This window comes from Poromitra crassiceps, assembly GCF_964638095.1.
Source record: "Poromitra crassiceps genome assembly, chromosome: 23".
In the NCBI taxonomy this organism is placed as follows: Eukaryota; Metazoa; Chordata; class Actinopteri; order Beryciformes; family Melamphaidae; genus Poromitra; species Poromitra crassiceps.
Genome location: NC_139639.1, coordinates 5,908,682 through 5,923,681, shown reverse-complemented (window position 1 = coordinate 5,923,681; position 15,000 = coordinate 5,908,682). Strand labels below are relative to the sequence as shown.

General features: G+C 45.2%; 1 protein-coding gene across 5 annotated transcripts in view; it reads left to right on the top strand.

Annotated features, from left to right (window-relative positions):
* Positions 1-15,000, top strand: part of pbx1a (pre-B-cell leukemia homeobox 1a) — a 104,399-nt gene that overhangs the window by 32,281 nt on the left and 57,118 nt on the right. For 4 of the 5 annotated variants that reach the window (XM_083659269.1, XM_083659271.1, XM_083659272.1 and 1 more), the window contains exons 3-4: positions 3,056-3,558; positions 4,368-4,441. In XM_083659269.1, the coding sequence (XP_083515395.1) occupies positions 3,380-3,558; positions 4,368-4,441 (253 nt within the window). In that variant the 5' untranslated portion in view covers positions 3,056-3,379. Of the gene's footprint in view, positions 1-2,898; positions 3,559-4,367; positions 4,442-15,000 lie in introns of those variants that run through there. The other variant, XM_083659270.1, reaches the window with a different exon arrangement.

Below are 15,000 nucleotides of genomic sequence, written 5' to 3'. Positions count from 1 at the left end.
ACTTACCCTGCCCCCGACCCGCAGAGCTCTGTGTCCCGAGTAACTTACCCTGCCCCGACCCACAGCACTCTGTGCACTGAGTAACTTACCCTGCCCCGACCCGCAGAGCTCTGTGTCCCGAGTAACTTACCCTGCCCCCGACCCGCAGAGCTCTGTGTCCCGAGTAACTTACCCTGCCCCCGACCCGCAGCGCTCTGTGTCCCGAGTAACTTACCCTGCCCTGACCCGCAGAGCTCTGTGTCCCCAGTAACTTACCCTGCCCCCGACCCGCAGCGCTCTGTGCCCCGAGTAACTTACCCTGCCCCAGACCCGCAGAGCTCTGTGTTCCCAGTAACTTACCCTGCCCCCGACCCGCAGAGCTCTGTGTCCCGAGTAACTTACCGTGCCCCCTTGTTTGAGCCTGGCCCTGTTAGAGGAACATGTGCTGTGGACTCAGCACACATTCATCACATCTCTAGAGGAAATATAGAAATATAGAAATGCTCGACATTAAGATTTCTAGTCTTAGAAAAACAACTCCCAAATTTATGGAAGAAACCAGACAAACATCTACTGTTTATAAGACCCCTCCCCCCACATCAGATTCATTTGCAATTGTAATCAAATCCCACTTATTATTTTTTTGCAGCATTATAACTGCTGCAACAACACATTTTGTTTGAATGGAGCAATATGCAAAGTCAGATGATTTTTCTTTCATTAAGGCTGAAACGCGGTATTTTTTCTGAATATAATCAGCCAGAAAACAAGGTCTTATTTATTCTATTCAGATTTACTTTCCCAAAACCATCCAAGCACTAAGGTCATATCTGTCTCCAGGCTTTACAATGGCACAGATCTGAATTTAGAGCCAACAGAATAAACAGTTTGCATTAGATTTCACCCACATCGACCCAACTTTGTTTGAATCTTCAGGCGATATTATGAGACTTGTGTGGGAGGGCCAGCTGCTCAGGAACATTTCAGGAATAAAACCAAACATGATTGTGTTGTATCGTATATTTAAAACGTACGACATCGTGCTGTAAACTGTTGGATAAGCATTATACAAGAATACAAATATATATATGGACAAAAACTTGCCTGAGAGAAAATGTCATGTCTGCCAATGTCTGATCAACACTTCTCCCCCCTCCAATAAAGTGAGCAGGCTTATACGACGACATGACACCAGCACCATGACACCAGCACCATGACACCAGCACCCACTTCTTCTCTGCAAGATGTACAAGACAAAGATAAGCGTCCATCACGGTGCGACTCTTTCAAAACAGGAAATCAAAGGAGAATGCCTCCTCTAGTGCAGGGCTGCTGCTGTGCCTGTGTTAGCCCTGCATTGCCTGTGTTAGCCCTGCAGTGCCTGCTGTGCCTGTGCTAGCCCTGCAGTGCCTGATGTGCCTGTGTTAGCCCTGCAGTGCCTGATGTGCCTGTGTTAGCCCTGCAGTGCCTGTATTAGCCCTGCACTGCCTGATGTGCCTGTGTTAGCCCTGCTGTGCCTGTATTAGCCCTGCACTGCCTGCAGTGTCTGTATTAGCCCTGCACTGCCTGATGTGTCTGTGTTAGCCCTGCAGTGTCTGTGTTAGCCCTGCAGTGCCTGATGTGCCTGTGTTAGCCCTGCTGTGCCTGATGTGCCTGTGTTAGCCCTGCAGTGCCTGATGTGCCTGTGTTAGCCCTGCTGTGCCTGATGTGCCTGTGTTAGCCCTGCAGTGCCTGATGTGCCTGTGTTAGCCCTGCAGTGCCTGATGTGCCTGTGTTAGCCCTGCAGTGCCTGTATTAGCCCTGCACTGCCTGATGTGCCTGTGTTAGCCCTGCTGTGCCTGTATTAGCCCTGCAGTGCCTGATGTGCCTGTGTTAGCCCTGCTGTGCCTGTATTAGCCCTGCAGTGCCTGATGTGCCTGTGCTAGCCCTGCAGTGCCTGTGTTAGCCCTGCAGTGCCTGATGTGCCTGTGTTAGCCCTGCAGTGCCTGATAGACAGTCAGACTGCTGTCACCAGCCTCATGCTCCAGCCTGCCCCTTGTGACAATTACTGCTTCCCCTATTCAACAACACCTAATGAGAAAACTGACGGATCGATTTCACACTGGCCATTAAAAGAAGCAAAGCATTTTGGATACAACATAGATAGATCAAAGCTTTTTTCAAATTGCAACATATCTGTATTGTAGCTAATAGTAGTGTGGCTAGGCGCTGATTGGCTAAAGAAATTAGCAAAAATTAAAATTGTAATAAAAAATTTAAATTGTAGCCAAATAAAATTGTAGCAAAAAAAGGAAAGATCATGTGGACCATGTGTCCCAGGATGGATACAGGTTAGATGGGGATATGAGCTGCCATTCATGGTACACTGGGGGGAAGCCAATACATTGTTATAACAATTGCTCTATATGACATAAGCCTAATAAAAATGTTACTACTCACCATCTACCCACGAGAGATGCTGTATATTACAATAATCTTCGTTTTTGATTTACTATGTCTTTGATTGGTTATATGGATGTAAATATTCAGCAGGGACATATATTGTGTTGTTGACAGAGTGTCTATTTCCAAGCGCCACCATGATGCTGTCCTGTTGGGTCAGAGCTCCACTGCCAGTCACTCACAATTATTTATTAGGCTACATATTCACACTCGATCCATCACAGTCTGGTCACATCTCTTTATGTTTATTACCGCGGCCCACCTTCCCCACCGCGAACATGATTGACGCGTTCAGAGAGGAGAGGAGCGAGGTGGGACTTGCGCGCTCGATCCCTCCTTCGCCAATCGTCGCTTTGAGGGGCGGAGGCTGTTTATCCATACTCTGGTTATGAGTCAGTTTGTTAGCCAGACAGACATAAGCGAAACAATAACAGTTGGTGTTACTTTGTATCCAACAACCAACCCTTCAAAGGCGGAGTGACTCTTTGCGCGTTTTTGGCGCATCAAGCTTTTTGACTACATCGGAGATTTCCTATAGCAGGGCGCAGAACGCGCGGCTCCACTTTTAATCACATTATAGGCGCCTTTAATGTTGAATGCTGTGTTTTTTTTCTCCCCTCCCTCCTTCCTACAGTAGCGGTGCAGGAGTGGCCAAAGCCAAAAGCAGCTATTGAGATCAGATTTCACCTAAACCAGCTGGGAGCGAGAGGACGAGACGAGAGAGAGAGAGGGGAGAGGCAGCGAGAGGGTTTGTCAGTCGCCCTCCTCCCAAATCCAGAAAAGCTTACCAAGGAAAAAGGGAGGAGAGTCGTGCGGTGTGAGAGACGCATCCAAAGGAATTTCCAAGGATATTCTCTTGTTTTTTTTTCTTCTTCTACCCATTATTAAAAATATATAAAAAAAGAAAGTGCTTGTCAGTTGGAGGGGCGAAGCGACCAAGCAGAGACCGTGGTCAAGGATGGACGATCAGCCTCGGTTGATGCACTCCCACGGGGTAGGCATGGCCGGACACCCCGGCCTGCATATGCAGGATGGCACGGCGGGGACGGACGGAGACGGGAGAAAACAGGACATCGGAGACATATTACAGCAAATCATGACCATCACAGACCAAAGCCTAGACGAAGCACAGGCGAGGTGAGCCCCGCTAAAGAGTTGTATTCATCAGAGAGCGGAGAGAGAGGGGGGTGTTAAGGTAGAATAACATTGTGGTTTTGTATCAAGACTGCCTTTAAATCAAAGCAATTACGCCCACCGAAGTGCCATGACCGCGCTGGGGATAAATACCTTAATATACAAACTTGTCACTATCATATTTCGTTTTGTGAAGCAGCAACTTTTGGATTGAAGAATGTGGTCAAAACTGTGAATTATTGCACTATTATTGGAGATTATAATTGTCTGTTGCAAAGGTTTTTAAACTGTGGAGCACCTTGCCACTTCAGTTTCTCATGTACACTGCTTTGCTTCCAAAGGAGCAATATAATCTTGTGCTCTACATGTTGCAGATCCTCTTGGATAGTTTTGATCTAAGACACTCTTTATGATCATAAAATTAATACCAGAATAGTGCAAAAATACATTTGAGGATGTGCCTCTTACGCTATAAATCAGTGATTATTCTACATTTTAATTGTTGCATAATATTTGTAAGCAAATGACTATATCCCAAGGTTTAAAGACACTAGTAGTGAGGCAAAAACAATTGATTCGAGAATGTGGACCAAGTCTGAACATTATTAACCTTCTCCTTATAGGCTATGAAATGGGTCCTGAAGTGTTTATAAATGGCTTGTTAGCCATCATTAGAAACAGTTTTAATGGCACTGAGTGAAGGAGGATATTTAATCTTGATCGTGTATTTTCATTGGAGCTCATTCTAATCATTGATCTAAATCACTGTTATTGCCACTTGTTTGAATATGATTGATTTTGGATCTTTTTAGGAAACATGCACTGAACTGCCACAGAATGAAACCTGCTCTCTTCAATGTCTTGTGTGAAATAAAGGAGAAAACAGGTAAGATCCTTTCCTTTTGTTCACACGGAGACAAGCTTGTTCTGAGACTTTTGTTGCTTCTTGCACTTTATACTGAGTGAAATTGTGGAGGAAATTATATAATATCAGTAAGGCAATCCAACAATCCTGCCAAATGAGAAATAGCACATTCTTCGTAGGCTGTTAGCATCACTCCCATTTGCATCTTTATTTTATTATTGTCGGGAGGGGGGGGCGGATACATGTGGATTTATTTGGGCTCAAAAATTCCTTATTTGTGACACGGTAAATTGATTTGGCATCAAACCCGGTCGCTGCCATTTTGCCTGACAAAGGTCACACGCCAGCCGTTTGAATAGGACCGGCCCCAGATGAGCTGCTGTCACTGGGCTGGGAGTGTTTTCATGCTGACATTTGGGTCTTTTCTGGCTGCGTTTCTCAGCCCCTCTCTGCTTTCCTTGGCCCATGGTTTGACGCTGTTTGCCTAAGTGAGCTGTTTTACATGCAGAGGCAGGTCAGAGGGGTTTCTCTGTTTGTGTTTGCAACCAGGGTCAAAGGCATGAAAAGGAATGTTGTGTGAATTATGACTCACTTAACAGCAGATTAAAGAGAAGAACAACTCACATGACGAAAGCCCTGTGGCTACATCTCTGAGGAATATAGTTCAGATCCCATTGCTTTACGAGATTGCTTTTCAAGATAGGGAAAACACAACCAAATCTCTAATATAACCTTATCTGTGAAACACAACTTTGAAAGCCGCCTCTTAGCTCAGCGAGAGAGTCGCTTTGTCTGTCTGCTGGGGTGACGTTTATTTCTCTCTGTTGCTGGATTACAAGCTAGCCTACCAACTTCCCTGTAGACGGTTGAAAATAAAACACACGGCTGCTATAAGGAGACAATATACCATCTTCCTTCATTTGCCACCAACTGTTATTCACTGACATTTTATCCCTGTGAGTCAGAGTCTGGCACCAGGAAGTAGCAGCAGACACTTTGGGGGGGTTTTTCACTAAAATTGATGGAGGTCCAGCCTGTGAAAGAGGGAAGCTACAGAAGACTGGGGCCCTATACTTCTTAAACGTGAGGCTCAGGAAAGTCCAGTGTGAGAGAGAGAGAGAGAGAGAGAGAGAGAGAGTAATGCCTGGCTCTTTGTAAACTGTCTGGCGTCTCTCTGGGTTCAAACAGAGTTCGTTTCCAAAAGGAAGAACAAAGTAACTTGGACCTTCTCCTGGCGTTTCCCCCTGCCTGCCTGCCTGCCTGCCTGCCTGCCTGCCTGCCTGCCTGCCTGCCTGCCTGCCTCTCCTGTCTTCCCACCGTTCTTGGCAAACCAGGGGATCAGAGAGCTTCTGACTAGGCTCCCCTTGGCCTGCAAACACTCCCTCTGTTTAGGACCAAGTTTGGCAATGAACGTCATTTTGACATAGTTTCTTTCCTTTTCTTCTTCTTCTTTTTTTTTTACAGTACAAACTTAATGAACCAGGTCTTTTTTTATATTCAAAAGTTTGGACTATCAACACATTCCATCCTGTGACTTATCATCAAGCTGTAAATTATTGTTATAAAGACGACGCGATAGTATTTAAATGTTAACGACGACGATCATATATAGTAGTATTTAAATGTTAAGGACGACGATCGTATGAGTAGTATTTAAATGTTAAGGACGGCCGATAATATTTAGCGAGGGAATGAAAGACTTAATGGCTATCTGACTGTTTCTAAATGTAAAGTGCGCGGCTCATCTTTGTGCAGACGAAACTGAAAATCCTCTCTCTTCTGCAGCGACAGAGAAAATGAGTCAAACCTTCACCATGGCATTTACAGCCCAATGTGCTGAGTGCAGTCGTATATGCGAGCGGAGTACAGGCTGTAATTTGTCAGGTCTTTTTTTATATTCTTTATAAAGAGTCAGCGTCTCCCCGCTTTTACATTGTTGCAGCCAGGAGAATTGCAAGCGGTGGGGAAGACTCGTACAGGAGTTCAGAGGATTCACCAGCCCTCCTCCTATACCACCCGCCCGCCATATATACCTTTTGACTGAACATAGAGGCAAAGTGATGCTTATATATAGAAATGCTACATTGTGTTTGCATGTCAGTTGTTGTGCAATGCATGTGTCCGCGGGTTTCTCCCCCCCCCCCCCCCTCCTTCCTGGTATGTTGGTGGCGGGTGCGTGTTGACAGCATGCAATGCAATATGGACCCGCTGCAGCAGTGAGGCTTCCATTGGCAAGCAGCTGACAAACAAGGCAGGGGTGCATGCCTTAACTTCTGACCCCACCCACCCCCACCCCTGACCCCGCCCCCCCACCCACCCCCACCCCTGACCCCGCCCACCCCATATATTTGCAGCATGGGGTCGGGTGGTGTCATAGGGAGAGTATTTAGCAAGCTTAAACAAGCAGAGGTTTGCACACAGGCTCTGGAAACGCGACGGCGGAGGCTTATGTTACCACTTATAGACTCTCTTTTTTCTTTTTTTTCTGTGCTACACGTGTTATATTTCACAAAAACGCTTGCTGCTCGCCGGCCCCACTCGTCTTCTTCTTTTTTATTTTTTTTGTAGTTTTGCAGGAACTATCATGGCTGCTTCTAAAGTTCCTGAGAGCACTTAGAGAGATGTGTTCCTGTGTTTGCTTCACATCCTGCCGCCACAGTTGTTTGTGTGGAACCATTACAGCAAGTGGAGCTGGCACGTACAGGTTGACTGAGTAAGAGAAGCCAGACACCAAGTCCATGTTTCTCTGGGTGTCAAATTTCAGGCCCAGTCTCTCTCTCTCTCTCTCTCCCTCCCTCTCTCTCTCTCTCTTTCTCTCTATCTCTGTCTGTCTCTCTCTCTCTCTCTTTCTCTCTCCCACTCCCTCTATCTCTCTCTATCTCTCTCTCTCTCTCTCTCCCTCTCTCTCTCCCTCTCTCTCTCTCTCTCTCTGTGGGCCTGTTTCATCGGGTCGGTCTTGTGTCAACAGCCTCACATTACTCCATGCAGGCTTGGGTCAAATGGAGAGCTGCTGCATGACTAATGTGATCAGACGGATCATGTATTACACCGCTTGAACTTATCAGAGCTTCAGACCCACTGGATCTGCTGATCTCACTAAAGCTTCAGACCTACTGGATCTGCTGGTCTCACTAAAGCTTCAGACCTACTGGATCTGCTGGTCTCACTAAAGCTTCAGACCTACTGGATCTGCTGGTCTCACTAAAGCTTCAGACCCACTGGATCTGCTGATCTCACTAAAGCTTCAGACCTACTGGATCTGCTGGTCTCACTAAAGCTTCAGACCTACTGGATCTGCTGGTCTCACTAAAGCTTCAGACCTACTGGATCTGCTGGTCCCACTAAAGCTTCAGACCTACTGGATCTGCTGGTCTCACTAAAGCTTCAGACCTACTGGATCTGCTGGTCTCACTAAAGCTTCAGACCTACTGGATCTGCTGGTCTCACTAAAGCTTCAGACCTACTGGATCTGCTGGTCTCACTAAAGCTTCAGACCTACTGGATCTGCTGGTCTCACTAAAGCTTCAGACCTACTGGATCTGCTGGTCTCACTAAAGCTTCAGACCTACTGAATCTGCTGGTCTCACTAAAGCTTCAGACCTACTGGATCTGCTGGTCCCACTAAAGCTTCAGACCTACTGGATCTGCTGGTCTCACTAAAGCTTCAGACCTACTGGATCTGCTGGTCACACTCACCCCAGATCTACTGGATCTGCTGGTCTCACTCACCCCAGATCTACTGGATCTGCTGGTCCCACTCACCCCAGATCTACTGGATCTGCTGGTCTCACTCACCCCAGATCTACTGGATCTGCTGGTCCCACTCACCCCAGCCCTGCGGCCCACGCTGGCCATTTGACATGTACACTGCCTTTTACATATATTCAGCAAAAGTACAGCTGTGCAGATTCAAAGACTGAGGCATGCAGAGAAGATTGCCTCCTTTCGTTAGCACGAAGCAATGACATTAGTTTCCATAACTGTGCTGAAAATGATCCGTTGGCGCACTTGAAGTGAATATGGAGGTGCATGGTGATGCAGTGTGAAGTGAATAAGGAGGTGATGCAGTGTCAGAATTAAATTTATTTTATTTTGGGGGGTTTCTCCCATTTTCGCCCCAAAATTTTCGGCCAATTCCCCCTGCTGTTCCGGTCGTTGCTCCACCCGCTCTGCCGATCTGGGGAGAGTTGTAGACTAGCACATGCTTCCTCCGACACATGTCCAGTCGCCAGTCGCTTCATTTCACCTGACAGCGAGGAGCTTCACCGGCAGGAAGTAGTGTGTGGGAGGATCACGCTATTACCCGGTTACCCCCCCCCCACCCCCCACGGCTTCCCACCTGCAGCGTCAGACACAGCCAATTGTATGTGTAGGAACATCTCACCGTGCCAGATCAAAACTCTGTCTATGGTCTTTTCTCAGCGGCGACATCAAACGCTGACGGAGGTAGTTGAGCTCCCATGAAGCAGTGCCTAGGCCGGCTACTATGGCTCCCAGTGCTGCTGTTTTTCAGTGTTTAATTGACATGGCTGTCCATGATGAGTTCAGAGGTTAGTGTTGCCTCTCTTTGTTACTCTCCTCTCATCTCCAGTGACAGATGGAGGCATTAGTCTCCAATGTGGCGCTGTCCTGAAACTAATGGCTATGTCCTTGGTTTCGCCGCGCTAGCCGGGAGACTGTATATCTGTCCCCGGCTTGGAAGTGCCGAAGCAGCAGTTTATCCCCCCCCCCCCCCCCCCCCATGTTTAGTTTCCACGGAAATAAGACGGACCAGGACTGGGGTCTGTTCTCTCATAAATAACTTCAAATAAATAACTTCAGAACACGTGTGAAGTTTCCCTGAGAAAACGTTGCTGCGCTTTGATTGCGAGTTCAGAGGGAAGTCTTCCACCACTCACTTCAAATGTTTATCTCGGCGAATTATAATGAACATATATTTTGATAGCTACTATGAGCAGGGCTGTGCTGATTAGAAGTTTATTTTTGTATGTAATGTGAAATATATCATACATAAATAGACCAGACTCCCATTTTCGCATGTACAGTAGGAGATTTTCTTGTCCCCCATTTTCTCCGCAACTGTACTTGGCCAATTCCATTTGAGGGTGTCCCAGTCGTTGCTATACATGTGCAGTCAATGAGGAGTTTCACCGGCAGGACGTAGTGCGTGGGAGGATAATGCTATGCCCCCCCCCAGTTCACCTCCCCTCAAACAGGCGTCCCGATAGACCAGAGGAGGCACTAGTGCAGTGACCAGGACACATACCCTTAATCTGGCTTCCTACCCACAGACACGGCCAATTCTGCCTGTATGGATGCCCAACCAAGCCGGAGGTAACACGGGGGCTCGAACCTGCAACCCCCATGATCGGTAGGCAGGGAATCTACCTCTGCGCTGCCCGGACGTCCCTTCTCTACTACATATTTAAACAGAAATGTCAGCACACTGACACACCTGAGAAGCAACACGATGCAGTTAGTGTTTTCTGTTCCCTGTCCTCTGTTATAAACTCACTTGCAATTAGGACAGCTAATATATTATGCAAATGTTGAGTGGCTTAATTGAGACGTGTTAATCATGTTTTAAGAGGCTAATTACAGCCCTGTATATCTGAGGTGGGAGTTGTAATTAGCTCTGATAACAGGTCTGGGTGTAGAATGGTCATATTCTGTGTGTATATGTATGGTGTGTGTGGGTGTGTGTGGGTGTGTTACTGTGTGTGTGTGAGTTGCTAGGTGGGTCTTGGTGTGTTTGTGTTTGTTTTTATGCATGTTTCTTTTGCACAATTGTAGGAACCATTTATCAGCTCTTTTTATAGTCTTCAACGGAAACAAAAAGTCAAAGTTTGACACCTCGATTTCAGGTGGGGTTGGTTTGTTTACATGCATATCTGTGAGTGTGTGTGTGTGTGTGTGTGTGTGTGCGTGCGCGTGCGTGCGTGTGTGTGTGTGCGTGTGCGTGTGTGTGTGTGTGCATGCATGCACGTGTGTGCATGTGTGCGTGCCTGCATGCACGTGCGTGTGTGCGTGTGATTGCGTATGTGTGTGCGTGCGTGTGTGTGTGTGCGTGCATGCACGTGCGTGCGTGTGTGTGTGTGCATGCATGCACGTGCGTGTGTGTGTGCATGCGTGTGTGTGTGTGTGTGTGTGTATGTGTGTATGTAAATGTCCACTTCATTTATCAAACAAAATGTGAACCTTTCACCTCTAAGGAGCGATGGAAACAAAAAGTAGGGCAGAACCAGCGAGAGATCTTTCACTTCAACTATTCAACAAAACATATGAATGTATCTATCTATACCTATACAACAAATATACCTCTTCAACAAGAATGTATCTATCTATACCTATACAACAAATATACCTCTTCAACAAAACATATGAATGTATCTATCTATATCTATACAACAAATATACCTCTTCAACAAGAATGTATCTATCTATACCTATACAACAAATATACCTCTTCAACAAAACATATGAATGTATCTATCTATATCTATACAACAAATATACCTCTTCAACAAGAATGTATCTATCTATACCTATACAACAAATATACCTCTTCAACAAAACATATGAATGTATCTATCTATACCTATACAACAAATATACCTCTTCAACAAGAATGTATCTATCTATACCTATACAACAAATATACCTCTTCAACAAAACATATGAATGTATCTATCTATATCTATACAACAAATATACCTCTTCAACAAAACATATGAATGTATCTATCTATACATATACAACAAATATACCTCTTCAACAAAATATATTAATGTATCTATCTATACATATACAACAAATATACCTCTTCAACAAAATATATGAATGTGTCTATCTATACCTATACAACAAATATACCTCTTCAACAAAATATATGAATGTATCTATCTATACTATAGCTATCTATACCTATACAACACATATACCTATTCAACAAAATATATGAATGTATCTATCTATACCTATACAACAAATATACCTATTCAACAAAATATATGAATGTGTCTATCTATACCTATACAACAAATATACCTCTTCAACAAAACATATGCATGTATCTATCTATACCTATTCAACAAAACATATGCATGTATCTATCTATATCTATACAACAAATATACCTCTTCAACAAAACATATGCATGTATCTATCTATACCTATACAACAAATATACATATTCAACAAAACATACTGTATGCATGTATCTATCTATACCTACTGTATACAACAAATATACCTATTCAACAAAACATATGCATGTATCTATCTATATCTATACAACAAATATACCTATTCAACAAAACATATGCATGTATCTATCTATACCTATACAACAAATATACCTATTCAACAAAACATATGCATGTATCTATCTATACCTATACAACAAATATACCTATTCAACAAAACATGAATGTATTGCGTCTCTATCTATAGTTTGTTTATTATATTGTTTATTTATAGTTTGTTATTCAACAAAACATATGAATGTTTTGCGTCTCTATCTATAGTCTGTTTAACCGCACTTCTCAATGTGGTTATCTGATGCAGCGGCAGTGGCCATACTGCAAACTGGGCTCTAATAAAAGGCTCTGTTCTTAGTTTTGTGACAGAGATCATATTCAGATCCATTACGCTAAGAATGCCTCCCCACTTATCCAATATAAAATTGCTTTAGAGAGGAAATCTGCTCCACGGCGGAGTGGAGTTTCCTTCTTTTTTCATCAGATGTTTAGTCTCTGGAGCAGCTTTTAGTGTCTACAAAACAGCTCCAGTCACATTATTGCAGTCGCAATTGCCTCCGCCATTGTTTCTCTTATTGGTGCCGTTTGGATTTGATTGGATTTTCCGCCGTCTTGCCGAGTTGCCTCGCGCTGTAGGACCAGACTGTATCTCCTCATATCGTCGCAGCTGAAACACCTGCAGATCTTATTACTGAGAGATGTTTCCTGGTGTACAAACTGTAACACAACAACCGTCTCCAGATCGCACGCGTTCTTTGTCTATTTTTCACGGCATGGAATCTGGGTCGGTTTAAATGCCCTCTTCTTCCTCCGTGTTTTGATTTGAGAGACCTGCTTCTCAGCCCTTCAGATTAGCGTGGACGCCGTGACGATGGCGGCGGCGTCTGGCCCGGCAGTTGATCACCTTTAATTCAGGGTGTGGGATGTCATTTCCCTGGCACCCTGCTAGTGCGGTGAAGTGGTGTTCTGGCAGCGTGCGCACCCCCCATCACCTTCCCCCCTCATCCCCCCACCCCCCGACTACGATGAACAGTCAGACATAAAGTGGCAGGAGCCCTTCCCTGGCTGACTTAGTAAAAATGACATAAATTAATACATGCTGCTTAAACAGGACCAAGATTAATGGCTGCCTTTCGCAGCGGCTTAGATCCACTGTCAGTTGCTGCTCGCTGCCCAGACGGAATCAACACCAATCAATGAGGCTACCCGACTCTCCCTGGGTATCTGCTTAGGATGTGGAGAGGAACACACACTCACACACATACACACACACACACACACACACAGAAATACACACACACACACACACACAGGCAAAAACACACATTTAGAGACATACATTGTGCACACACAAAAATATGCATGAAGTGCACAGTCACTGATGCCGGTATTCTTGTTTGTCTCTGCAGAGCGGGCCGGGCAGCATATATAAAGTCGTAGGATTCTTATTTGTGTCTGCAGAGCGGGCCGGGCAGCATATATAAAGTCGTAGGATTCTTATTTGTGTCTGCAGAGCGGGCCGGGCAGCATATATAAAGTCGTAGGATTCTTGTTTGTCTCTGCAGAGCGGGCCGGGCAGCATATATAAAGTCGTGGGCATATCTTGTATTACTTGCATACAGAGGAATGTTCAATCAGGTGCCACAAAGTCAGATGGAGAGGAGCAGCGAGGGGCTGATGGCTCGCTAGTGATTGGATGTTTCAATTACTGATAGTAATGCCACGGTGTAGTGAGTCATGCAGTGCAGATAGCGCCATTTATTTTAATCAGGACAGGGGGAGAGATGGGTGTGGATGTGGCTCCCTCATTGCAGAGTAGTTTCACATTTAGATGCAGGGGAGTGTGTGTGCTCTCTCTCTCTGTCTCTCTCTCTTTCTCTCCGTCTCTCTCTCTCTGTCTCTCTCTCTCACACACACATGCACAAAATCCCACACGCACGCACACACACACACACACACACACACACACACGCTCAGGTGGATTGAGAGTGGAGGAGAGGTTGCCGTGGGTAACGCATAGCGACAAGGTACTCTCTCGGCGAGCTATTCTAATTTATGTTAATAAACCCCGCCGTTGCCGTGAGAGACAAAGGGGCCACAGATGAGCCTTGGTAACCCCGGCACCTTCACTGGAAGGAAAGGCTCAGACAAAGAACAATGCACGCGCGCACGCACACACACACACACACACACACACACACACACACACACACACACACACACACACACACACACACACACACAGAGAGAGAAAAAGAGAAGAGATATATTGAACTGTAGAGAAACACTGTGGCAGGGAGAGATGATAAATTTAGCCGCACAAAGAGTTGTTTTTGTGGCTGCAAAATCAAACAGCCTCATGCCGGCATTCTTCAGTGTGGTGTGTGGCGTCGACTATTTTGGTGCGCTTGTTTGTGTGTGCAAAAAAAAAAAAAAAAAAAACACAGGGAGGCAGTCTCTCCGGGGATTGTTGCTACTAATTTGGTGGGTCCCATAGGGACGCGGGGTGCTGCGGTTTTGGATGGCTTCCCGGGGCAGATGTGACACCGCAGGTAGCATTTAGCACAGAGGGGCGAGAGCAGCAGCGTTAGCAGAGGTCAGCACTTGGCCCGGCTCAGCCTGCCAGATATGGCCCTTAAATCTGCCCTCTGAAGGCAGCGCAGCAGCTCTCTCAGGCAGGGGAAACCCAGAGCATCCATAAATCAAGGGTGTAACCAGCAAATACATTGCAGTGTATATTAAAACACGTTTTCATGTTGTGTGTCGTCTGCTGTGTTACGCTCGTGTGCTGCACTTTAACAAGTCAAATCTGCCAATGGGGTGAGATCATTTCAGTTGCATCAAATGCAAATTAAAAAAATGGAAGGGGGGGGGGGGGGGGTATCTTACTTATTTCAAGATGGGCCCTATCGTATGCCCGGTGCAAGGGCAAGCGTTGTCATTGCTAGTTTCTAGCACTCAAAATGGTAATTAAAATAAAAAAGGAGAGATTTGAGTGTGCTAGATGACAACATAAAAATAAAAATAAATCATTAAAAAAAAAAATCTCATAAAAGGTGAAATTGCATCAAAACCATGATGGGAGATTTTCTCACCCCAATCAGTTTTGAGTTATTTTAAATAACTTAAGTGAAAATTTGATTACGAGACTAAATAAGTTTAGACAGAATTTGTTGCCCTGTAGGAACTAGCCCAAAGGCCAAATTAATACTCCGATTTTAACGTCTGATAAGGTAGAAACTAGCCCAAAGACCAAAATAATACTCATATTTAACATTTGATAAGGTAGAAACTAGCCAAAAGACGAAATTAATACTCACA